Source organism: Tamandua tetradactyla, chromosome X (assembly GCF_023851605.1).
Source record: "Tamandua tetradactyla isolate mTamTet1 chromosome X, mTamTet1.pri, whole genome shotgun sequence".
In the NCBI taxonomy this organism is placed as follows: domain Eukaryota; kingdom Metazoa; phylum Chordata; class Mammalia; order Pilosa; family Myrmecophagidae; genus Tamandua; species Tamandua tetradactyla.
The window spans coordinates 19028253-19053007 of NC_135353.1; the positions used below are offsets into that span (position 1 = coordinate 19028253).

The following is a 24755-nucleotide window of genomic DNA, read 5'->3' on the forward strand; positions in this document are numbered from 1 at the left end:
TGTTTTTTCAGACTTTCCATTTCTTCTTTTTGTTCATTCCTTGCCTTCTTCATGTCCTCCCTCAATTCATTGATTTGGTTTTTGATGAGGTTTTCCATTTCTGTTCGTATATTCTGAATTAATTGTTTCAGCTCCTGTATCTCATTTGAACTATTGGTTTGTTCCTTTGACTGGGCCATATCTTCAATTTTCCTGATGTGATTTGTTATTTTTTGCTGGCGTCTAGACATTTAATTACCTTAATTAGTTTATTCTGGAGATTGCTTTCACTTCTCTTACCTAGGGTTTTCTTGCTAGATGAGTTTGTTGTCTATCTGTTTTTTGACCTTCAGTTCAGCTTTTTCTGGGCCTCTAGCTTAAGTTTTGTTTAACAGAGTGTAATTTTTCAGTTCTTGCTTTTTTGTTTCTTGTCTTGCTTGTAAGGTGCCTTTTCCCACCCCACCCTTAGGAGGGTCTATGTAGGTATTACAAACTCCAGCCGGGTTTTCCCGGACTAAACTGGCCTCCTATCAAGGGGAAGGAGTCACCTGTGTCAGTTTTCCCTGAGGGTGAGACCCAGCAGGTTGAAAGACTTTCCTGTGAAGTCTCTGGGCTCTGTTTTTCTTATCCTGCCCAGTATGTGGCGCTTGTCTGCCTGCGGGTCCCACCAGCAAAAGATGTTGTGGCTCCTTTAACTTTGGAAGGCTCTGCCTGCTGGGAGTGTGGTGGAGACAGAGGAGAGTTTGTAGGCTGGCTTTAATGGCTTCAAATTGCCTAGCGCTGGGGTCTGAATTCCTTGAGAGAGGGATTCCACCTAAATTGGGCTTCACCCCTTCCTTGGGGAACAGGCGGGAGACAGCCCTGAAAGCAGTCTGTTTCTGCCTATGCCTGGGGCAGTTGCAGCCTGAGTAGTCTTGCCGCTGAATCCAGAGGCAGCCAAGCCTCAGTAGAAACAGCCACAAAAACTTCCATTTCGTCCTCTTTCCTCTTTTTCGATTAGCCCAATAAAAGACCTCCGCCTTGACCAGTTTCGCCTGAGCTGGGGGCCTATTTTTAGTAGTCAGAATTTGTTTATTAATGTCACAACTGGTGTTTGGTTGGACTCAGTCTCTGCTACTGTTAGAGTCTCTTTCCTTTCCCTCTGGGAAGCTGCCTGTGGGGGAGGGCGCCAGGCGCCGGGTGCCACAGCTTGGGGAACTCACGGTTCCAGAGACTCACAGCCAGTCCAACTGGTCCAGACTGGGGTACGCTGTGTGTCCGGTCACTATCGTGGCTCCAGGAGCTGTTCTGTACTGTTTCTGGTTATTTAGTAGTTGTTCTGGAGGACGAACTAAAACACACACATTGCTAAGCCTCCATCTTGGCCCCTCCTCCCCAGATCCACCAACTTTTAATATTTTTGTCATATTTGCTGTATCATTCCATCCATCCATTCATTCATCCATCCATCCCTCCATCATATCTATAGCTATCTGTCATCTATTTTATCTATCTAATCTATCTATATCTCTATCATCTGTCTATCACTCTCTTTATCTGTCTGTCTCTATCTTTATCTGCCTATCATCATCTCAGTGCAGGGTTATTTTGTTTCCAGTTAGTTTTTTATGGCTTCTGTTCAGATTCCATCTAAAAACTTGAGAGCAATTCTTTTGAACACTTATGGGTAAAAAACTTTAACTGTATTTTTTATTACTTTTGGTTATAAAACAAAACAAAAATTCAAAGACAGAGGATAGATATCAGATACTTTAACCTCTTTGTTAATTGACAATTTATTTTATCATTTAAATTGTGTCATCTATGTGAATATCGTGTACCAAAGAAATATGTTCTTTAGTGTTTAATTTAGAGCTGAAACAAGGCTGAAGGACCTCTTTGAACTTTGATAAGTTTAGGGGTATTGGAGCTGTCTCATGGCTTTTAAAGTTCCAAAGCTAAAAATCCTGCAGATTGTCTCATGGTTTACATTTTATGCATTGAAATTTCGATAACATGCCACAGCTTTAAGCTAAAAGTTCGTATCTGCGCTAGAGATGTTCCTTTAACCAGGCTGTACTTTTCAGTGTTTTAACTTATTTTTTAACTTTCTAGGAAAATCAATTCTAGTAAAGCTTTTCCTAAGTTATATTGTGTTTCTTCTTAAGGTTTTTTTTGATAATAAATGTATGGATGGCTTTCTTTTAAATATGTAAACAATGCAATCACTTGCTTTGAAGCATAGCATAGGTTTTTGCATGCAGTGTTGAATTTATGCTTGGATTATTTTATATTATGGACTGCTGGAGACAACGGTTTGAAATTTCTTCTCTATGAATTATGGATTCTGAATTGTACTATCAAGTTGGCACATAGGTGCACATGTATCTGTGATTGGTTTTACAAAGAGATCATTAAATACAGTAACTATATAATATGCAAATAGTTTGTCATTTAAATAGGTTTGTCTATTATATTAAGATCATACATTACGCCAGTAGTATCATTTGATGTAACAATTTGTAAGACAAACAAGTTGTATTTTATTCAAAAGTAGGTGCATTATACATTTTCTAGTGTCCAATTCCAGAAATTCATGATCGCCTATTTTATTTATAAGGCATTCATGAAAATATCCATCTGCTTTCTATTTCACTTAATCAATGCTTCTGCAACAATAACAACAACAAAAGGAAATTAAAATACATTTCTTTTATGTACTGATTCTGTAGTTAGAAGACAGAGTTAAGAGATAACATTTTTGAATAATGATGTCCCTCTGTACAAAGCTTTTTAATTTCATGATATTAATCTGTGGGTTATAATCATTTAAGACAATTTGGGTTCTGTAGGTTCAAATGTACAGTTATAGTATTTTAATTATTTAACCACTGTATAACAAATTCCATATTTGCATATGTTTGCACATGTAACTGTACTGTATTAATTTTATTAGGCTATATATGTGGGTTGCTGAATAACATAGAAGTGATTTCCCTTGATGTTTTCAAATTTTAATTACATTGTAAATGTACTTACAGTGCAAATGTACTTGTGCTAATTCCACATTAAAAATATAAAACCTTAAATTACTCACTTTTTTTCAGTTTAGCGTAGTATCAGTCGTATGTTGGAAACTTCTTTCTTCTCATTTATTTGTGATACCCTAAAGGTATTGTGAGTGTTTTGAACTAAATGATTCCTTTCAGCTTTGCTTCATGATTCTTTCTCTGATAGATACACAGATAGATGACAGGAAGACAGAAATATAGCTATATCTAAATAGAGCAATGGTAAAATGTTTTGCTCAAAACTTTTCTTTGTCCAAATCTATATGATAGCAATAAATGACGGTTCAAGGGTTAGAAAGCCATGTTTATGAGTGGGTATTTCCACAAGCTAAGAAAGTTTGCTTCCAAGCAATGAAGTCCAAGGAAACATGGAAAGCATTTAGACCCGTACAATAGTTTGTGAAACATCACTTGCTTTTGCAAAGGGCTGCTTAGTTGGGCTTGACAGACCTATTGGTCTCTTCCAGCCTATTAGAAAGCTAGATCTGGTACCTTAATATAGAGGAGACACAAAATCCTACCAGATTGGTCTGATTAATCTTCTACTTTTTAAAAACCAGGAATTGTTTTGAAAGCAAGTGTGTATAAGAAATATTTCCTTTGAAGAAAAATTAGGTCAGTGATTTTGTTTTGGGTTTAGTTGGAAATCAATCCAGTTTCACTCAATAGACGCTCTGAGAAAAATGTTTATTATTTAGTAGGTAGAACAGAGGAATCTTCTTACAGGGTCAGTAGCCGCTCTACTATGCATAAAGAGTCAAGTCTCAAGCAATCATATGTCAGACAAGTCTCATATTAATAACATTTCAGTACACTTCCCTACACTGAAGTAGCAGTCAGGTCTTGGGGAGCCTGCCCATGAACAATAAAATGCTTAGAAGCAACTAGTGTTAAAACAAAATCCAAACCCTTTTATATTGCTCAAAAGGAAATTGATAAAGGGCGGGCTATGGTGGCTCAGCAGGCAGAGTTCTCCCCTGCCATGCCAGAGACCTGGGTTTGACTCCTGGTGCCTCCCCTTGCAAAAAAAAAAAGCGAAATTAATAAAAGTCACTCTTTTAATTTTAATTCCTTTTGTAACTCAAAATGCATTTTCTTTCTTAAAGTTCGTTTCATATTCAAAGTCTTAAGCTGTCTGTGCACTTGGAAAGGTCCAAAATGCCAATATTTTTTGATGACCCCATTTAAACTCTGAGGAGGTATTTTCAGTATATGTTCACCAGATAGGACTAATAATGTACATTGAGCACAGCCAGTGAAGTTGGACTTTGTGAAGACATATTTCTTAAGCGAAATGAAACTTTCCTTAAACCTAAACCAAAACAAAGTGCTTATTTTAAAGATACATTTCTTCTCAGGATTTGTGAGTTCGACTCACTATTTGATTGTTACCCAAAGCAAAACCAAAACAAAACAAAAACTAGGCTGAAGAATTAATTTAAAAATATAGTGGAGTAAGATGGGTCCCTGGACCAGATAAGTCCTGAAATGAAGAGGGCCCAGCCTCTCTAGAACATCAACTAGTTCCATCCCCCTATCCCATACTATCGACAGCCCCTTCCAACATGAAAAAGTTAGAATGGGCATAGCCCAAATACCCCTAAAGAGTGGGAGAAAGATCAGAGGTGATGGTGGAGTTATACAGAAAAGATAGGGTTTAACAAATGAGTACAGTTGTTGAATTATTATACTGATATCTCTTTTAGGCTCCAGTATCTTAGAGCAGCCAGAAGTAAAAACCTAAAACTGTGGAATTGTAACCCATACCAAACTCTGAGATCTGTTCTACAACTAATTGTGGTGCTGCACTTTGAAATTTATTCATTTTTGTATATATGTTATTTTTCACAAAAAAGAAAAAAAGTCGATTGTGATGATAAATGCACAGCTGTATGATGATATTGTGAACCATGGATGATTTTGAACTTTGGATGATTACATGGTATGTGAATATATAATATATGTCAATAAAAATAAATAATTAAAAATATGGTAGAGTAGAAAAGGAAAAGAGAAAGGAAAACCAGAGAAATTCAAAGCTTGAAAAGAGCTCAATGTGGTGAGGGGTATCTTAGTTAAGTGTTTGTCTTAACTAATAGTTTGTAAAGTAGTTTAATAGTGAATGCACTGTTTTTGCATGGCAAGCTATTAGACACCAATTGTGAACAAAGAAAATCTTTAAGTAACTAAATAAATTGCAACTTTGTAACCGTAATAAATATGATTTAAAAGTGTAGAATTCATAGTGGACATTTTAGAATCTAACATCAGGGGCTAAAACAATCTCTTTACTGACCCCAGTGAGGGCACAAGGCTATACATCAATAACTAGTTTCAAAATACCTAGATTCAGCACAAAGCAGGCACTTTACACATGAACATTCAGTGCTTTTATTTCTAAAACTACCCAGAGTCAGGAAGGACATAAAGCAACAAGAACTCTCATACACTGCTGTTGGGAATGTAAATTGGTGCAAGCACTTTGGTGAGCAATTTGCTAATACCAAGTAAAGTTGAAGTGAACATGCTGTAGCTTGGTAATTCTACTCTAAGTGTATACCCCAGATACACACACACACACACACACACACACACACACACACATATACTCAAGGAGACGTGCTAGAATGTGTATAGCAGTATTCTTTGGAAAAGTTAAAAATTTGGAGACAATACGAACGGACATGAAGAGAAGAGATAACTAGACTGTGAAATATCTTACAATAAAATACCATATAGGAATTAAAAGAAGTGACCTAGAGCTACATATGTCAACATTAATGAATCTCACAAGAAAACAAGTTGCAGAATAGATACAGCATCACAGCCTGTATATAAATCTTTCAAGACACGAGAAACAAAATGTGTACACTCAATGAAAAAGCTAGAGTAAAAATATGCAGACATGTAGGATAATGATGAACCCCAAATCGAAAGAGAGAGAGAGACTGGGTGGAGGGGACGGAAGAAGAGTGATGAATGGATGGTTCATATTATTCCCTGTACATTTTTATATTTATTAAACATTTCACACTGTAAAAAAAATTCTGCTCTTTAATCCAGCACTAGAAAAGTGGAATTCAACCTCTTGTCCCCTGGTTATTGAAATGCAGTGTACTCATGCACCAAACTTACCTTCCATATCTCCTTGTGGAAACTGCTTTTTTTTTAGTCACTTACATGCTGACTGAAAATAATTGTCATGGAATCCTTTCTGCACTTTTGATAAATAGCTGTCAAATTATTGTGAACTAAATACAGGCAGAGAACTACCATATCATAAACCTTCATGGACTTACAATGTGTGAATTTGTTGTAAGGAGGAATATTTGCACTTGAGAAATGTTAAGTTTTATTTCACAGCACAAGATTACGTATTTCCATCTGAGAACAACTTGTAAGGAGTGATTTTTCAATATTTACATAAGCATATTGCCTCCATAAGCCTCCTGTGTATTTTAATGTACAGTGTGCCTTTAGTACCCAGTCATAAAAATAATTGAGTAGCTTGATTGTGGAAAAGGGTGAATTTTCAGTCAAATAGATTGTGTCAATGGTATGTTGATAAACGTTAAACAGCTGAGTCTTTTAAAAACAAACAAACAAATCCTGAGTTGGAACATGTTCTAGTTTGCTAGCTGCCGGAATGCAATATACCAGAAATGGAATGACTTTTAAAAAGGGGAATTTAATAAATTGCTAGTTTACAGTTGTAAGGCCAAGATAAGGTCCCAATTAAAACAAGTCTATAGAAATGTCCAGGGAAAGATATCTTGGTTCAAGAAGGCCGATGAAGTTCAGAGTTTCTCTCTCAAGTTAGAAGGCACATGGCAAACACAGTCAGAGTTTCTCTCTCATCTGGAAAGGCACATGGCAAACACGGCATCATCTGCAAGCTTCTTCTCCTGGCTTCCTGTTTCATGAAGCTCCCCGGGAGGCATTTTCGTTCTTCATCTCTAAAGTTTGCTGGCTCATGGACTCTCTGCTTTGTGGTGCTGCAGCATTCTCTGCTCTCTCTGAATATTCTCATTCTCCAAAATGTTTCCTCTTTTATAGGACGTCAGAAACTAATCAAGACCCACCCAAATGGGTGGAGACATGTCACCTAATGCAGTTTAACAACCACTCTTGATTAAATCACATCTCCAGGGATATGATCTAATTACAGTTTCAAACATACAGTATTGAATAGGGATTATTCTGCCTTTATGAAATGAGATTTTGATTGAAACATGGCTTTTCTAGGGGAAATACATCCTTTCAAACCAGCACAGAACACTTGCTGATTTCTGGGGTGGAAATACCCCCAATCATGGCAGATTTCTGGCAACCATCTTATAGTGACTGAATTTGGGAGTTGGGATGAGTTGGGCAAAATTGGGTTTCATGGTACCAGCCAGTTTCAGCACACTGTTGATTGTGCCTTACGAAACAAATACAGTGCTAGACTTATTCTAAGTGTTGAGTAAAATTCCTCATCTGAGCGTGCTAAGAATGATGAATTATTACATCACTACCCTTAAGTAACATTTAGCCATTTATGCATATTTGCTACCTGAATGTATATTTCTAAACTCAGGAAGCAAGGATGCTGATCTTAAGCATGGTCATCTAAGAGTAGAAACAGTACATGGAAGACAGTATGGACAACAAAACATATGGAAGGCGTATTGGGAGAAATTCCATCCCTGTGACTAAGAGCCACTGTTTGATTCTGATGTAGAACTTCATTGTAAAGTCATCTGATAAAGTAATAACTCAAGGGAGAAAGAAATCGAAATGAAGGCTAACAGCTGACTCTATAAAAAATATGGAACAGCCACAAAACAGCTACCTAAATGAGGAAGAAGTCCCAGACAAGAGAAGCAAATAAACCTTGGGGGATCACAGACGCAAAAGCAATCAACGTTTGCAGGAGAGGTGAAGGCCAGGGTTATAAGTAGTCAATCCGAACAGCAGCCATTAGAGTGAAGGACTGTCTGAACAATGGGTCTCAGTCTTCTAGGCTCATCTGTTTCTGTCTTTCCTGGAAATTAGTGAGAACATCTCCTTATATTCTTGGAGCGAAGTGAATGTAGGCCTGTCTTTCTGTATTTGTCTGTCTCTCTCTCAATGGCACATTCCTTTATGTATTCAGGATAAATATTTTAGTCCTACCTTAGAGGACTGTGAGTTTCACATATCATTGTGGCTAGTGACAGTAGCGATTAGCTCTTTGCCTTCCCTTTCATTCGTATATTAATTGGTTCATTCAATAAACATGCATTGAGTGTCTCAGAGACTGGCTACAACCTTACTTGGGCTCCTAACACTTAGAGCTGAGTTTTAATGTCATGACAAAGCATGCTTATTTTTGTAATGCAACCTGAGAGGAAAATGGATTTTTTATATATAAATCTTCTCTAAGGTATGCAATGTGCAAATCATGGACCTTCCTTATCTGTGTGAGGTCAGCTCTTCAACTACTTCATGGCTGTTGATCTGGAGATGCTATTCTAAAAGTTTCAGCGGGACAGCATCAGGGAGATTCACCATGCCAGTTAGCCTTTATAGATTAAGATCTCATATCTAACATTGCAATGTATCAACCTCTGGCGCGAAAGTCTCTGGAATCAGGAACAGGCTCTTTTTCTAATCCAGCCTTCTTTTAATCAAGGCGTTACCTCTCCTACTGGAGGAAAATAATCTGGTTTGAAATACTTCTATGATATTCTGTGAGGGTATTAGAAAATGTCTTAGTCCCATTCCAGAAGAATGTGCCTCTTTGTCTATATGAGAAAGGGTCAGTGTAGCCTGCTGGTCTTCCTTCTCATACTGTTTCAGTTTGCTAAAGCTGCTGGAATGCAACATACCAGAAGTTGGTTGGATTTTACAATGGGGATTTATTAACTTAAAATTTACAGTTCTTAGGCCATGAAGATATTCAACTCATGCGTTTTATCCTCCTATGAAGGACTCCAGGAAGAGGATTAGGACCCACCTTGAATGAGGTGGGTCACATCTCAATTGAAATAACCTAATCAAAGGTCCCACCCCCAATAAGTCATCACCCACAAGAATGGATTACAAGAACATGGCCTTTTCTGGGGTACAGCTTCAAACCACCGCACATATCTTTACCAGTACTGGAGGTTGAGATCACATCCGGAAATCTCAAGGAAGTCCATAACCCCTAGAATGCCTTCAGAGTCTCCACATGTTGATTTTTGTGGCTTTAACCCTAAAAACTTCTAGATTTAAAAAGAGCCCTGATTCCTGATTGCTGTACTCACATAGGCCTGTGAGCAGCTGTAGTCTAGTTCCCTGCCTTCCACAGCTGCACTACACTGTTAGAATCCCAGCTTCAGTGGGCCTTGGAATTCTTCCTTCAACCCTCAAACAGCAGCTGCTGGAGTAGCTTGCTATCCTCAGTGTGCTGCATGTGTCCTACCCAGCAGACTTGGGTAATAAAGAGTGGAAACGCTGCTGCAATGATTGTGTGCCAGATGATCCTGGGGAACATGTTCTAGAAGTCAGTTGTCACATCTGGAAGGCCCAGTGCTCACAGTTGGGCTAGAAGCCAGCCTCCAGCCCCAAAGGTTCATTCCACATGTATCCACTGAGTGCCCGTTGTGAGCCAGGGGCTGTCACTTCACTTTGTTCTTTGATTGCCACACTGCCTTTTAGGTTACCTATTGGTCCAGACCTGCTTGTCAATTAGAACATCACTAGTCAGAATTACAGGCAGTTTTCAGTCCTGAAAGCATTGCTGCTGATTCAGAAGGTCCCAGCTGCCCTAAAAATATAGAGTTAATGTGCTCCAGTTGAAAGCACTATGAAATTGGGGAGGGGGGCCAGTAAGTGGGGGAGACCCAAGTTCAAATCCTGGTTCTGACATTGTGTTACCTTGACCCTGGCCTTAACTTGGCCTCAGTTTCCTCATCCATTGACTGTGCAGAGTGAGTTGGTTAATGTCTAAGGACCCTTGCAGCTCTGATATTCTTAGATTGGACTGGAAGCCGTTAGAAGTTGTTTAGAAAGTATAATTAAGTGATTTTGTGCCCTGGTCCGTCATGATTGGGGAAAGCAGGGAAGAAAACCCTTTGTTTTTCCCTTGGCAGAGAAAACTGGGCAGTACTTTTGCTCCTCTCACCATAAAGCAACTTATATTCAAAAGAACCATCCATTCCCCAGAATAAAAAATCATACTTAAACAGCAAGTTAAAATGACTGCAGTAAGCTAACACACTTTTCTCCACTCAGCAAGAGTTCAATTTTAATCTGTCACTTCCAATATTACAGCAGCATGTTTCAGCCCATTTAGGTTAAGTAGCTACAGCGATTCTGAAAGCACTAATGATTCTTGTTTGGAGACTGCAAATGCTCCAGGCAGAATTCAGCAAGGGGCTGGCTCTGAAGCTGCTGGCTCTCAGGCAGGCTCATAGGCCCCACACATTTAGCGGCAGCAACATTAAATCACTGCAGTCACTTTAGAGCTCCAGGGAAAACGGATTAACTGTGGCTGGGAGATCTATGGACTCAGGAGCTCCGCCCTCTGCCACAGAGAAAACCAATCCCAGGAGGCCTGAGGCCAGTTCCCCCCTTACTGTCTCTGTAAGCAGGTGGTCACCATGGTAACAAGACCACAGCGGATCACTTTTACCAATTGCAGAGCGCCTGGGCTAACGACCTTTAGTTCTTCAAATTTGAAGTAACAGGTTTCTATGCCTGAATTAGCATCCTGCTTTAAACCTAAGGCAGACGATTATAGGGCCTCCTCTTGCTTTTCCTCTTGTAACCAACAATAGCAGAACTTGTTTCTTTGGTTTGTTTGTGAAATCTAATACCAAGGCATTATTTTGATATAGTTTACGATCTCCTTTCATAATACTCAATATGAGACTAATTGCAACCCTGGGATAAATATGGATTCAGGTTCAGCTACATTTATTGAATGACTACAGTGGAGTAGTGTAGTCAGCATTGAGAAAGCAATTTACAGATATCATTTTATTGAAGCTCACAAGATATATGAATGTGGATTCAGATTTAATGACCGGTTATTGCTGCTTGGCACCCAGGAATCACTCCATGAATATCTACTGAATAAAAGACAAAAAACCCATGAAATCCCAGATTATCAAGGTTACAAGGGTCTTTGGAGAGAACCCAGTCAAACTCCCTTTTTGTACAAATGGAGAAATCGAAGCCCAACATGGAGAGCAATTTATCCAAGTTGACATTCACAGCTGGTTAGACCCAGTTTTGTCCCAGTTGGATCTAGACCACTTCCTTCTCCAGGACCTGGCACACACAGCCTCATGTGAAGGCTGGATGACAGAGCAGCAACTCTCTGCTGTGTTTACTGCCCTTGGACACAGTCTTCTGAGTGTAGTACTTGGAATACTTCTCTGTGAATGACTCAACAAGAACCACTTCAAGAAATTAAGAAATGCTTTTATTGATTACTTATGATTTAAAAGACTAAATTGCACAGGTATTAAGTAGGAGAAATCAGCAAGAGTGAAACTTGGTTGGGGGTGGGATGGAGGCAGGGGTAAGCAGCAACATGGTGGGGTCAAAGAGGCCCAAAACATGATTGTCAGTAGTGCCACGTGTAATCAAGTACAGGACGACTGGTGATGCACAGCAACAGAATTCACAAAAAGCCTGAGGTATGGAACCAGAGCACCAGTTTATTAATCCACAAAGGGAAATATTACCACTTAATAGATTGAAATGCATATGTTGATTGGTCAGCAGATTCACTCCTCTTAGAAATTTTAATTTAGAAGCCCTATGTATGATCAAAAAGCTGGTTGGTGAGCATAAAACCAGAAAAAGGAAGTTAGTTGGCTGATTGTAATGGCTCATGCTATTGAACCCGGTACACCCGTCTCCACTGTAGAATTATATTTGTCAAAGAGACATGATGATCATGTTCTCCGATCTGGGTAATGTCTTCCCTGGCCCTGGGCAATGCTGAACACACACTGATGAATTCTTTCTTGAAGACTATGCTCGTTCATTCTAGGATGCAGACTGACTGTTCTCTTTCTGTTAACATAATTTTTTCAGACAGAGGAAAATACACCTGGGTAGATGTCAGCTTTCTTAGTTACAATCGCCTGGCAGTCTTGCCTTCGAGGAACTGTCCTGAGTCAGACCTCCATTAACGACACAATTAGGGGAACATGTCCAGATGGCTCATTTTTTGCATTATGTATATGTTTTAATAACTTAACTTTCTGAGAAGAAAATATTCCCCAAGTCCTTGAGGCCCCTTCCCTCATCCTTGTGTTCTGAAAAATCAAGTCTAAAGCTAAACTGAAAGCAAAACTGGGTTTGATGGACATGTATAACTGTGTACGGCAGTAAAACAGCGTGATACTCCTCTTATTTTAATGCCAGTGGAGGGGAAGAGGGAGAAACAAAGAAAAAAAAACAGATTTGAGGATTGGGAGTTGGAAAAGATAAAAGATTAAAAAATAAGGGTAAAGATAAAGCAGTTGCATTTCCAATTAATTTTAACCTGTCAGCACCTCTTGTGTGCAGGGGATGGGGTTCCTCCTTGGACATCTACATTTACTCCTTTATGATTGTGATGCTGGTCTTGTGGTTGACTAGACTAAGACTCCTGGTTACAGACCTAATGAGTATTGATGTTTTGTTGGGAGAGGCAAGAACGATCTGGAACACGGAACGCTGTTAAGGACGGAGACTCAAGAGAACTGACATAGTGGAGAATCATAGTGCCTAATGGGCAGGGTGAGGAATTTAACGTCACAATTTTGTGTTGGGTCGGACCTGTAGGAATGGTCATAATTTCCCACCACAGTCTGTTTCTCTGGTGATTGCATATTCTAAGCTATTTACTCTAGTGACATATGAATTCTAGACAGAATTCTCCCCTGTACAGAGAAAAAGCAGTATTCTTAGAAGCTATCTATTCAAATCTAACAACAGACGGGAAGGTGATTAGTTTAGTAAGTGACCCTGTCCATTTTCAATCTCCCCAAACTAAGTCAACCTTGCAAATAAAATTTTAAGTGAGCTTTGTTTTCTCCTTAATCCAGTTGACATACCTGGATACTTTGGTATATATTCCGTATTTGCCTTTCACTGCGCACTCTTCACCCCAGCTAATAATCCCAGTTAAGAAACTGGTTCCTTCCACTTCGGTAACATGGGGTCCCCCACTGTCCCCTTGACACGAATCTTTACCTCCCTCATGGTAGCCGGCACAGAACATGTTATTATAGATGCTAAACTTTGTGGACCGGAGGCACGTGGCTCGGTCAACAAGTGGAACCTTGAGGTACTGGAGAACTGAGGCCGATCTCCCTCTGTTGAAGACTTTCCCCCAACCACTCACATATCCAGATCCAAATTTGAGAAAGATATTCGAGTATTCCCTGTTGGCAATGCAAATAGGTGTCACGTAGCTATTTAGCGTTAACGGTTTGTCCAGTTTCAGAAGGGCAATGTCATGGTTGTATTTGTTAACAGTTGCATTGTAGCTGGGATGGGGAATAGCTTGAATGACAGTTCGCTTTTGCTCCGTTTGTTCTATCTCCTCCGTGTTATGTTCACCTATTGAAAATACAATTTCCTTTTCAGTCACAGTCTGTCCCATAAAGAAACGTATTTTCCAAGGGTCCAACTCGGCATCACTGACTTAACTGGCAGCCGAGTGTCAGAGATCTGAATCTTCTATTGTGATGACTTTAGTAAGATGTAATGACGGCCAGTACAAAAAGCCATTCAGGACCAAATGGAGCCCACCCGTTCACAAGAGATGAACACAGCAAATTACAAGTCTTACATTCGCCACATAGGACAATGAATCTACTTATCATGAATTCTCCTAGACTTTCCCAATTTCAAGTATTCCCATCCTTTTCTGAGCACATCTAATACAGTCATTTGGTTACACTTTCAACTGTAGGCTGAAGACCAGCTACAGGCTATGTCAGGCACCAGAGATACAAAGATCAGTGACTTGATACCTGCTTTAGGTATCAAGTAGGGCTGGGTGGCTGGGAAAACGATGAATCAATAAATACTTGTCCCCCAGTGAGATGAGTGCTATTCAAGGTAAAGAAAAAGAACTTTGGGGGCTTGGAGGATGGAGTAAGTTGGGTTTTTTTTTTGGCATTTGTTCTATTTTCTTTTATCATCACATAGTTTTATATTCATCCTCATGATCATTTCTTAGAACATCTGGATCAATTCAGAAAAAGTAATAAAAAGAAAACAAAAAAATTCATACATATCATACCCCTTACCCCTCCCCTTCACCAATCACCAACATTTCAATCTACTAAATTTATTTTAACATTTGTTCCCCCTATTATTTATTTATTTTTAATCCGTATGTTTTAGCAAGTTGGGTTTTGAAAATACCTCTAGCACCAGCCCAACTTATTCAGCAATGATCTTGTTAGACCTTAGTAAAATATGATGTACCAGTGACATGGTAATTCTACAGTGGTGCTACAAATCATTTTTTGTTGTTTATTTACCTGCAACAACTGTAATTTTAACACCAGGTTCAATACAATGGGCTGCAGTTATGACCCATTTTTCATTAACGATGGAACCTCCACAGAATGCATCAACTTTACCATTCAAAAGGACCTGTGGAAACACAAGTAAGCATCTTACTATGTAAGATATTCTATTGAGAACAATATACATATGTGCACTGCTTAAAAGAGTGGGCAAAATTTTGGCTTCTGGGTGCTGGCAGAAATAGAGTGTTGCTGGAAAGTGTCAGCTTTGCAAATGAATTATTGTTTCTGGAATGCAATAAAAAAGCTGTTTCTGTAACTGCCTCAAAGAGAACACAGTGAGGGCCATGGGGAGTGCTGGCTGAAAAGCCCAGATTCTTTTGATGATTTGGGGCCCTCGGATTCCTTTTCCAGGTGAATTAGATCCTCTAAGGACATGATTTGCTTCATGGAGATTCAGTAGGTAATTTAAGAAGCACACTGACTTGATTCTCGAGATCAATAATTATTATTGAGTCTCCTGTCTCTGCAGGAAGGCATCTTGCTATGGGTCACTCAAAAGAGAAAAGCTGTATTTTCTTCCAGGAGTCCTCAAGCCTTTCCAAACTGGATTATTATGAAATGAGACTTAAGACCTTTACAAGGGCTATGCTCAGAGTCATCTAGCAGTGAGGGACAACAAGACTCAAGCACTCCTTCCATTCTCCCTTGACCATACTCAACTCACTCTGGCTGGATATGTCAGTTGACTTTGTCCTAAGTGGCCTAGGTTGGTTGTACTTGGTTCTTGGGCAAACTGGACAGAGCCTTGGGCTCTGCTTCGAACCTGGGCATTATTAGATAAGAGGGAAAACCATTATTTCATCTGCATATTTATTTGCATAATCCCAGTGGACAATGACTGTTATTACCACCTCAATGTCAAGGTCAACTTGGAGAATTTCACTTCCAATGCCGGCAAGGGCCTTGGTCCACCTGTTCAAGAAGAACACTGAGAAGTGTGAACACTAGAGGGCACACTCAACATTCAGTAAACCCTTTACCAGCACCCATTTGCTCTTTGTGAACAGATACCCTTTGAAGCCCACATAGCCCTGGTCATAAATCCATTCATCAGCAAGCGAATGGGGCAGTGGATCCCTTAGGTGTAGGTCACAGGAGGTTCTTTTTGTAGTGAATTCAATGTATTCAACACCTACTATGTTCTAACACTGAACCATTAGCTTCTTAACTGGAGACATTTGGGGCTGACTCATTTCAAACCTCTAACTGCCCTCTTCATACTCTAGCTCTCTCGCACTCTAGTTGTTGCTTTTTATTTTAAACAATTTTTCAATGTAAAAGCCCATAGAATAATATATTAAACACCATTGTAAGAAAAAAACACCACCAGTATATCTACCACCCACAATTAATCTTCCTAAATATTTTGAACATTTATTAAGTGCTTACTAGGGATCATTATTTTGCTGTTTTTAATATACTTGCTACTCACAACACCTTATGGAGTGGCTTAATATATCCATTTTCTAGATGTGCAAACTGAGGTTTAAAGACGTGGCACATGAACTCAAAGTTACTGGAGAAGCTAGGATGCAAACCCAAGCTGGCATACCCAAGTCTATACTCTTAACCACCTAACAATTTTCCAAGTGTAGTCTATGTACCAAACGTGGTAGAATCATCTGGAGTGTTTGCAAAATGCAGATTCTAAGGTTCACCAGGACTTAATCAGAATATTTGGTAAGTGGGGGTGGGGAAAATGAAGATCTCCAGAGTATTCTTCCACATAATTAAATTTGAGAACTGTTATATACCTACTGATTCAGAATTTCTAAGGCTTGGTAATTTTTATTTTTAAATGAAGGCAGGACTGGGTCTGTAATCTGTGGGGCTCAGTGTAGAATAAAAAATATGGGGCCCCTTCTTCAAAGGACAGGAAAAAAGTATTTAGTTAATACTGCTAAAAGTATTAACATACAAAATATTTTCCTTTCTTCCTTTGTCTCCCCCTCAGCCTATCATGGTTTTTTTTTTTAATTTGCTATTTAATGTCAGATTCCCTACTGCATGGGGATATGTGCTGGGAGAGTGAAGACACCCACAGGTACCCAGCAGCTGTACCCCACAATTCATTGTGCACATACCCAACTACCTTTCAGCCGCGAGGACCCTGTCTTGCCAGTCATGAACTGACACACTGTACTCCAGTAGGCGAGCGGGTAAGCCAGTTTTCCCTTCCTACTGGCCACCGCAGCAACCACTGGCAGAGGGTTGACTTCTAAAGGATTGCAACTTCCATCTTGGAACATGCTTAGTACCCTCCAAATATGCTATGGCACATTTCCCATCCTTAGATACCAAGTGGCTATGCCTCATCCCAAGATGCCAGAGGGTTGTGCACCCAATCTCCACTCTCCCTAAGCCTGTGCCCAAGGCACCACTAGGGAGGGGGCTGCAATGGTTGCTGGGTGGAGGCAAGGAGGTAGAGTGTGGGTACCAGTGGCTGGGGGATGGCAGTAGTTGCTTGCAGGCTTGAAGAAGGAAAGGCAGGGTGGAAATTGGTTAGCAGGAGGAGGAGGAGGTGAGTGAGAACCCATTCTGGGGAGGTGATGAGAAGAAGGACTGAAAGTGATTTGAGGGTCCTATTCCCCAGCTAATACTCCGTTGTTCTACTGGACTTCACGTACAGAGAGCACATTGAAAGATAAAATTATTAGGAATCTTGAGACGGCAGCTACGGAGCATTGAACCTCGCATGTGGGATCCTCCTGAGCACAGGGCCCCATCAGAAGTCCAGGGAGCTGGTCCCAGCTCCAGGTGATTTTCATCACCAAGTAAATTTGGGTAACTGTTCTATACTGGCCCTGATGATTACAAGCTGAACACATCTGTTCAAGCAACTGGAGTAAAGAATTCACAGGCAAGATATCCTGGTGATTCTCTCTGCCTATTGTGTAGGGGGGATTTGGGCATCTCTCAACTTAGTGGATTAGTTAGGCCAGACTGAATGATATCCACAGTCCTCGGGTCCAGACACTATGTAGCCAGTCTCGCTCCTGCCAAAGACTTCCTGCCTGGGGTACTTCTGCTTTCTGTTTGATGGCTGAAAAATTATGGTTGTATTCTGTTACATCTGAACAACATTCATTGCCAATTCCTTCTTTTTTTTTTTTTTTTTACATGGGCAGGCACCGGAAATCGAACCTGGGTCCTCGGGCATGGCCGGTAAGCACTCTTACCTGCTGACATCCTTGCCAAGAAAAAGCCCTAAAATACATTTGCATTTAAAGATATTATAAATTACTTGATTTGGGAATGTTTGCCTGGCTACCTCAGGATCACAGCTACTTTAAATATTAGCTATTTGGGGGATGAGTTGTTGGCTGAGCCAAGGACAAGTCCTTGCAAGACATCACTTTGGAGAATAATGGGGAAAATGGGAAAGCATATGTTCTGAGGAAGACTTTTAAATTCTGATCTGATTGGAATATTCGTGCTTGTCATATCTTAAGAGGAGCCTGTTTATTTCTCTCTCTGACACACACATATACGCACATAAAACTCATCCAAACTCACCCAGAAAACACATCCACACATCTCTCTTGATGCCCCTTCACTGAAAATGCCAGCCCAGAGCCACAGCTGCTGCCCTGTTGTTCTCTTCTTAACCTTTTAACTTGAACCTGGCCTTTTCTGGGAGATTTCAGTAAAACCGTTATTCTCCCCACCCATCCCCAGCTCCACAATAACGCATTCTCTATGTTTACATATTCTCCTTCTCTTATTTACAAAGCAAACCCATTCCTGCATGATGTGTTTATGTGCAGCTTGCTATGGCCCTCGGTGTTATATGCCCATCCCTGGGCCCTAGGTGGTTTTGCTGGATGCTGAGGGGTGGCTCATTTCTTCTTTTTAATGATTTACTAGACTAGTCTCCAAAACACATTTCTTCAAGCAAATGTAGAACATAAAGCAAAATAATGTAACTATTCTATTCAAATTAGCTGTGTGGGGCCAGGTGAGATGGCATCTGCCCTGTTTTATTTCTCCTGATAGGTACATTGTCACCTGAGCTAGGAATAATAGAGGGTTCTATGGAAAGATGTTTCTGTGGTCACTGGACCTTCAAGTAACATTCCTCCCAACCCCTCTTAAAGAAAGAGAGAGTTCTGGTTCACACACATGGTAACTTTGCATGTTGCTTGCTACTAGTGTGTGTCCTAATGGAATGGAAGAGATTGGAGCTGTGTAGCTAGTGGTCCAGGGCAAGCGCTCAGTCAGACGTCTTTAAGGATAGCTGCAGGCCAAAGCCAAAGGACGGCTGGGACTGGAGAAATGTCAAGAAATTTTAAAGATTATTTAGGGCAAGAAGAAAATAAGGAATAGACAGACTGCTTCCCTGGACATTTTGTGTAGGTTTAAAACGGTCAAATATTGGCAAGTGCGTACGATACGCCCTCATATAAAGGATAAAGAAGCTTAACCTAGCTTCCGTTGTACTTCTGTGTTTTTTTTTTAATGGAGTAGAATGATCTTCAGATGATTAAATAAAAAGTAAATATGGATAATAGAGAGCTGAAGACCATGCTGAGAGAAAATAGAAAGACCAGATACTTGGCACGGAGGGTCAGAGACTTCGAATCCCAAAGCAGCAAAGGAAGGAGGAGCGTTTGTGGCTGGTTTGCGCATGCTCAGAATCGTTAGCCCGCGGGGCCCACGGCAGGGGGCAAAACCGGATGTACGCTATAGAAAGCGGAAACGTGGTGTTGCCTCCTCACGTCTCTCACGCCTGAGGTGTTGCTGAAGGTGATCTAGTAGTGGCCGTGTGGTTTCCCTTTTTTCTCTAATGTTCCAAACTCTTCGCTTCTTCCCAGATGTAGCTATAGGACGGTTTCCCACGCCGCTAAAAATGCACTGATTCTAAGAAAATCTCCTTTCTGTGCCTTTTCTAGCACCTCTGCCGCTCCCGAAGTATCCCTGCAGAGTCCCTGCTTCCTTTTCCTGAGTTCTCAAGGGGTTCTGAGCCCCCGCTCGGCTTCTGGAAGGGAAAGTAAGGCATGGCAGCCTCTCCGTGGCTCAGAAATGCTGGGCTTAGAGGTGGAAACCTTGAGGTGCTAGAGCTGGAAGGGGGCCCCTGGGAAGCGGCCTTGATAAGTGAAGCTGGAAGCTGAGGCGACGGCCCTAGAATAAGGTAAGAAATAAGCGGGGCAATGGACCTGCTTTGTGGAATGTGAACTTTGCGCCACAGGGTCTCAAAGCCTGAGAGACTCCCGGCCTACTCTAACCCCCTTCTTTTTTCTTCTCCCTTCCCTTCCCTCCTCCTTTCCCTTCCCATTTCCGTCCTTTCTTCCCCCCTTCCTCCCTCCTTCAGCCCCCTCACATCCCCAGATGGGGTTATCCACCAGCTTCTTAAATATCTCCAGCACAGAACCATTCTCCAAAAATTCAACAAAAATTCATTAAACTAACGTTCATTCCCCAAACTACCCAGCTCACATATTTAACCGATCCCCAAATTGGCAAGGGCTTTCTTAAGCCAGGCCAGAATCTGCCTGCCTGTAACTGTTCACCTGTAAGTCCATAAAGAAAAAGTTGTCTTCCCGATCCCCCTGTGGCCCTTTAGGTCTTACAAACAGCTGTCCTAAGCCTTTTCTGTAACAGGTGAAACATTTCCAGTTTGTTCAAACTTTCCTTTACTCCACGTGAAAGTGAACTCCCCATGTTCTTCTTTGTGTGTTTTTGTCTGCACCCCCCAATTTGAAAGATAAAAAAAATCAATTCTGAATTAGAAAGGCTTTTATGAAACATCAATATCAGTATTTTGAATCACTCCTTCTAGGTGACATTGCTAAACAGTATTTCATAGCCACAGATATATTTTGGCCATTGAAACCCCAGTTGTTGTTTGCTTTTTCTTGATGCCTTGGTTACATCATGCTTGTTACAAAGCCCTGTCTACAATCAAAAGTAGTATTTTCACCCTGCAGCTTAACAGTAATGCAGTGAAGCTGGCTCATCCCCAAATGAAAGATTTTGATATATTTCATTTCTTCTTTCCTCTGTGTCTAACAGTGACTTTTGTTTACTTTATTTCATATATTCAAAAAACAGTAACCTTTCATGAGAAACTGCATGGCAGTGGGTATGGAGAGGCAGTTTTCTGTGGATGAAGAGATCGATGCAGAAATATGGTGGGGTCTTTCTCAAGTATCCTAGAGAGTAGCTTAGCTCTTCACCTTTGGTAAAGAATAAAACCCAGTGCTTCCTCCATCAGCAGTCAGTAATCTTAGTTCATGTGGATGAAATAGGGAGTAGACAGGTGTGTGTGTATGTGTGTGCATGCATGTACGCGCAATCATGGATGTGTGACAAGTGGATGAGTGAAAAGAAAGACATTATTAGGTGCAATAGCTATAAGTGTGTACCGATGAGGACATGAAAAGACTTGGCATATTATGTAAACTTTATATTTTCTTCCTCACAGTACAACAGCAAGCACCACCTAATAGTCTCTTCTGCTCGAATAGTAAAAACAAAACAAAGAAAAAACCTGTTAGAGTTACTAACATTTCTTTTGGGAAAGTGCATGCATTGTGAAAAACATTGGCAGGCATCTGGCTTAAAGGGGGTGGGTAGGGAACAGCAAGAGTAGGTGACCATACTTAGAATCCATACTCCTTTGTTATTGTTTTCATTTAAGTGTGTTTATCATTCCATTTCTGGGATAATAGGAGGACAATGCTAAGCCTACATCCATACATCCTGGGATTTTGTTTTTAATCCTCAGGTTTTTATCTGAGGATTTTTAATAAAACACCCCCTGGGTTCCTGGATCCTCCACCCTAAGCACTGCTCAGTGTCACACAAACTCGAGGAAGATAATCTTCATAAAGTAGGATCTTTTGTTCTAATCACCTTATCCAAGGAAGTTGGATACATAATGAATGAAATGCATGAGAACACAAATAACAAAATTAGGTAGAGAGAATTAGGTACATGAATGTTAAATAGAGTGAGAGAATAATCAAGAGTGGTTGGACCTAAGAGGCAGTATTCAAATAAAGGTCTATAAAGAAGGTTAGTCTTAAAAAGATTTGTGAAGAAGAGGAGAGATGTGGATGAGTGGAGGTAGAGCACAGGTCATGGTGGGTGAGGGAAGGAGCCCTGGTAGGGTGCTTAGGTAGGGGAAAGAAGGGGTGTAGAGGACTTACAGTGTATTTTTTTTGGCTGTAAGAACACGTCCATAAATACTGTTTGAAGAACAGCAATTGTAAAAGAAAGGGAAATATAAAGTCTTGGTGGTGATGGCCTGCCCTTTCCCATTTTCCACAACATGTGTGTCACCCCCACCCCTACCCTTAGATATATGTCACACCTGTTATATTGGAGAATGGGTAGGCAATCCTAAGAACCCTGGATAGCTACCTATATAGCTAGTCTTGAAAAATTACAGTGTGTGAAACCTGAGGATGTTTTCTTGATCCTGGTTTAAGTTGTTACCCGTTTGATGATTGAAAATCCATCAGTTTCTGATGGCAGAAGTTCAGACCTCAGCAGAGAAAGTGTTTTGGAGTGAGGACCTTTACGTATCCCTCAAGTTACTGACAAATCCTACAATTATGGCCACTAGAGAGTTTTATGTGAGACTAAATGCTATTATCACTCCTGTCCAATAGATCTTTCTGCAGTGGTGGACATGTTTTCTCTATCTGTACTTGTACTGTCAGGTATGGTAGTTTCTAGCCACATGTGGTCATTGTGCACTTGAAAATGTGTCTTGGGTAACTGAAGAACTCAATTTTTAATTGTATTTAATTGTATTAAATGTAAATTTAAGTAGCCACATGTGGCAAGTGGTTACCTTATTAGACAGCACAACTCTAAATAAGGACCAGCTTGGCTCCTTGCCTTTGGTGCCCACTCCTTCTCATGGGTGGAACCACTTAGGCTTCTCCTGTAGGTTCAGTTACAATCAAGTCTTTGCTACAAATCTAGCTTTTGGTGTACTGGTTGTTATAGAAGCCAGGGTCCAAGCCACCAAATAATGAACTCATGGTACCTAGACCCATATTTCTCCAAGTATGATCTGTAGATAGCTTACATCAGAATCCTTGGGAGAAATGCTGAGCTTGGTACCACGAGCCCATGATTTGGGATCTTGGACCCTGGCTTCTATTTCAAGTTTGGTGTCTTTGGACCACTGGTTTTCGAACTGTATTGTGCCTCAGAAGCACCCAGATGGCTTGTTGGAACACAGGTTTCTTGGGAGTGGGGCCCAAGATTTTGCATTCCCGACAAGTTACCAGGTGATGTTGGTGCTATCACACTTTGAGAACCACAGCTTTGGATGTCTGTCTCATACTCTGGTTTCAGTAACTGAGTTCTTGCCTTAATCCTTCATACTTGTATCTTTTTCTTTAATCCCTTCAAAATAATCTGGTTTCTTTGGGCCTAGAGAATTTTTTACTCTCCCAGAGGTTGAACCCTGAACCCAAGTACCTGTGACCTCACTTCCAGATTTCCCTATTGTTGACCAGTTGCTTGTCTGGAATCCTGCCAAGCTCTTATTTCCTTGATGCCAAAGTCACCTTGATCTTGCATGGTAACTTTCCCTGGACTTCTCTTTCACCATCTACCCACCTTTGGGGGTTTCCTCACATTGCTTACGTGCTGAAACATCACCCACATATGTGTCCTACCTGGTCTGTCCTTTGCCAGCTGAGCTTCAGTTTTAACATACCGTCATTATAGAGTACCTGCCAAGGGAATTGACCTGGTTTGGCGTTTTCTCCACCAACAACCCGAGTGAAGTCCTCAGATGATGGAATGCTTTGGGTGATGTTATCCAAAATCGTTTCAGCTTCAGTAAGGTTTTCATAGTCCGTAATAGAAAAGGTGGTCTCAGTACGGGTGAACTTCTGAGAAGTGTGCGGGACAGAAACTCTTCCACATGGAAATGGAACTAGAAAAATAGAAAATAAATTAGTATTATGGTATTTCACATTGGCAAACATAACATGCATTACGAAAACAGAGAATGAAGCCCAGCTTTGTCATTTCTGAGAAGCAGGCCCATCAATATATTTTTAAAAAATCTAATCAGTGAATATAATCTCACACTAAAAGGTTGATTGCATCATACCATGGAAAGTTTTCAGACCCTTCATGAAAAGAACATTTGGCTTAGGAATCCGTATCTTTTACAGAATAGACTGGGTGTTCTAGAATCATATTTGGTAAGACTTTTAAAAAGTCCAGTGACTTTCTGTATGGTTTTGTTACTAAAATGTCTCACTTCAAGAACTGTCTTTGGATGGCATTCTGATGATTGCTGCCATATAACTTTAACTTTAGAATTAGAATTAAAATTAGAACACTTCTGCACTTTATTGTTAACAGGGTTTCTTTTGTAGGCTAAATATGCCTTCTAGATTTAAGTGGACTTTTAAGTATCAGTTGGGGAGAGATCATTGTGATTTGATTATCTGGCTGTCAAATGGTAATGAAATATATTATCAGTATGAGTATCACAACCACATCTACTCAGGACATGGTCACCTTTTTAACGTGGGTTTGTTTATTTCCTAAAGAAAAGGATTAATCCACTGGTACACTGGGGACCACCAGAATGGAAGTTTGTGGTCAAGCAAAGTCACCTAACGTTTCATTTTCATTTCTCACTTTCCTTCTAGCTACGTTCCTTATAATAGACATTTCTATATACAGGGTAAAGATGACATTTATTTTAGACCTTTACCTACTGTATGAAACTGAAGGAAGAGAGCTTTATTTTGTTCAGAACCTAAATTTTCTGTAGCACACAATCTAATTTAACCAGTTTGGATAACTCATTTATACAACCCAAACATATGGAACCCAGAATGGGAATGGGGGCTTGTAATTCTGTATAGCTTAATATAATACCTGGATACATCCCAGAGTACGTTGAGCAGATAATTAAATAGTATTGGCAAAGTGCCTTGAGAGACTGGGGAAAAAATATGAAACTATTAAGCTTTACCATTGGGGAAACCCCTGATACTGTCTGAAACATTAAGGACTCCCAAGTCAATAGACTAAGCCCTTGATTTTTTATACTTTTTTTGTATAGTATGACATATATACAAAGCAAAGAAATAAAAAAGCAATAGTTTTCAAAGCACTCTTCAACAAGTAGTTACAGGACAGAGTTTGTCATGGGCTACCATATGATCCTTTTATATTTTTCCTT

General features: G+C 40.3%; 1 protein-coding gene across 2 annotated transcripts in view; it reads right to left on the reverse strand.

Annotated features, from left to right (window-relative positions):
• Positions 1 to 11449: 11449 nt before the first annotated feature.
• Positions 11450 to 24755, reverse strand: part of F9 (coagulation factor IX) — a 34300-nt gene continuing 20994 nt past the window's right edge. Inside the window, exons 5-7 of one of the 2 annotated variants that reach the window (XM_077146225.1) lie at positions 23281 to 23486; positions 14534 to 14648; positions 11450 to 13601 (exon numbers count right to left, since the gene is read on the reverse strand). In XM_077146225.1, the coding sequence (XP_077002340.1) occupies positions 13054 to 13601; positions 14534 to 14648; positions 23281 to 23486 (869 nt within the window). In that variant the 3' untranslated portion in view covers positions 11450 to 13053. The remainder of the gene's footprint in view (positions 13602 to 14533; positions 14649 to 23280; positions 23487 to 24755) is intronic. The other variant, XM_077146224.1, reaches the window with a different exon arrangement.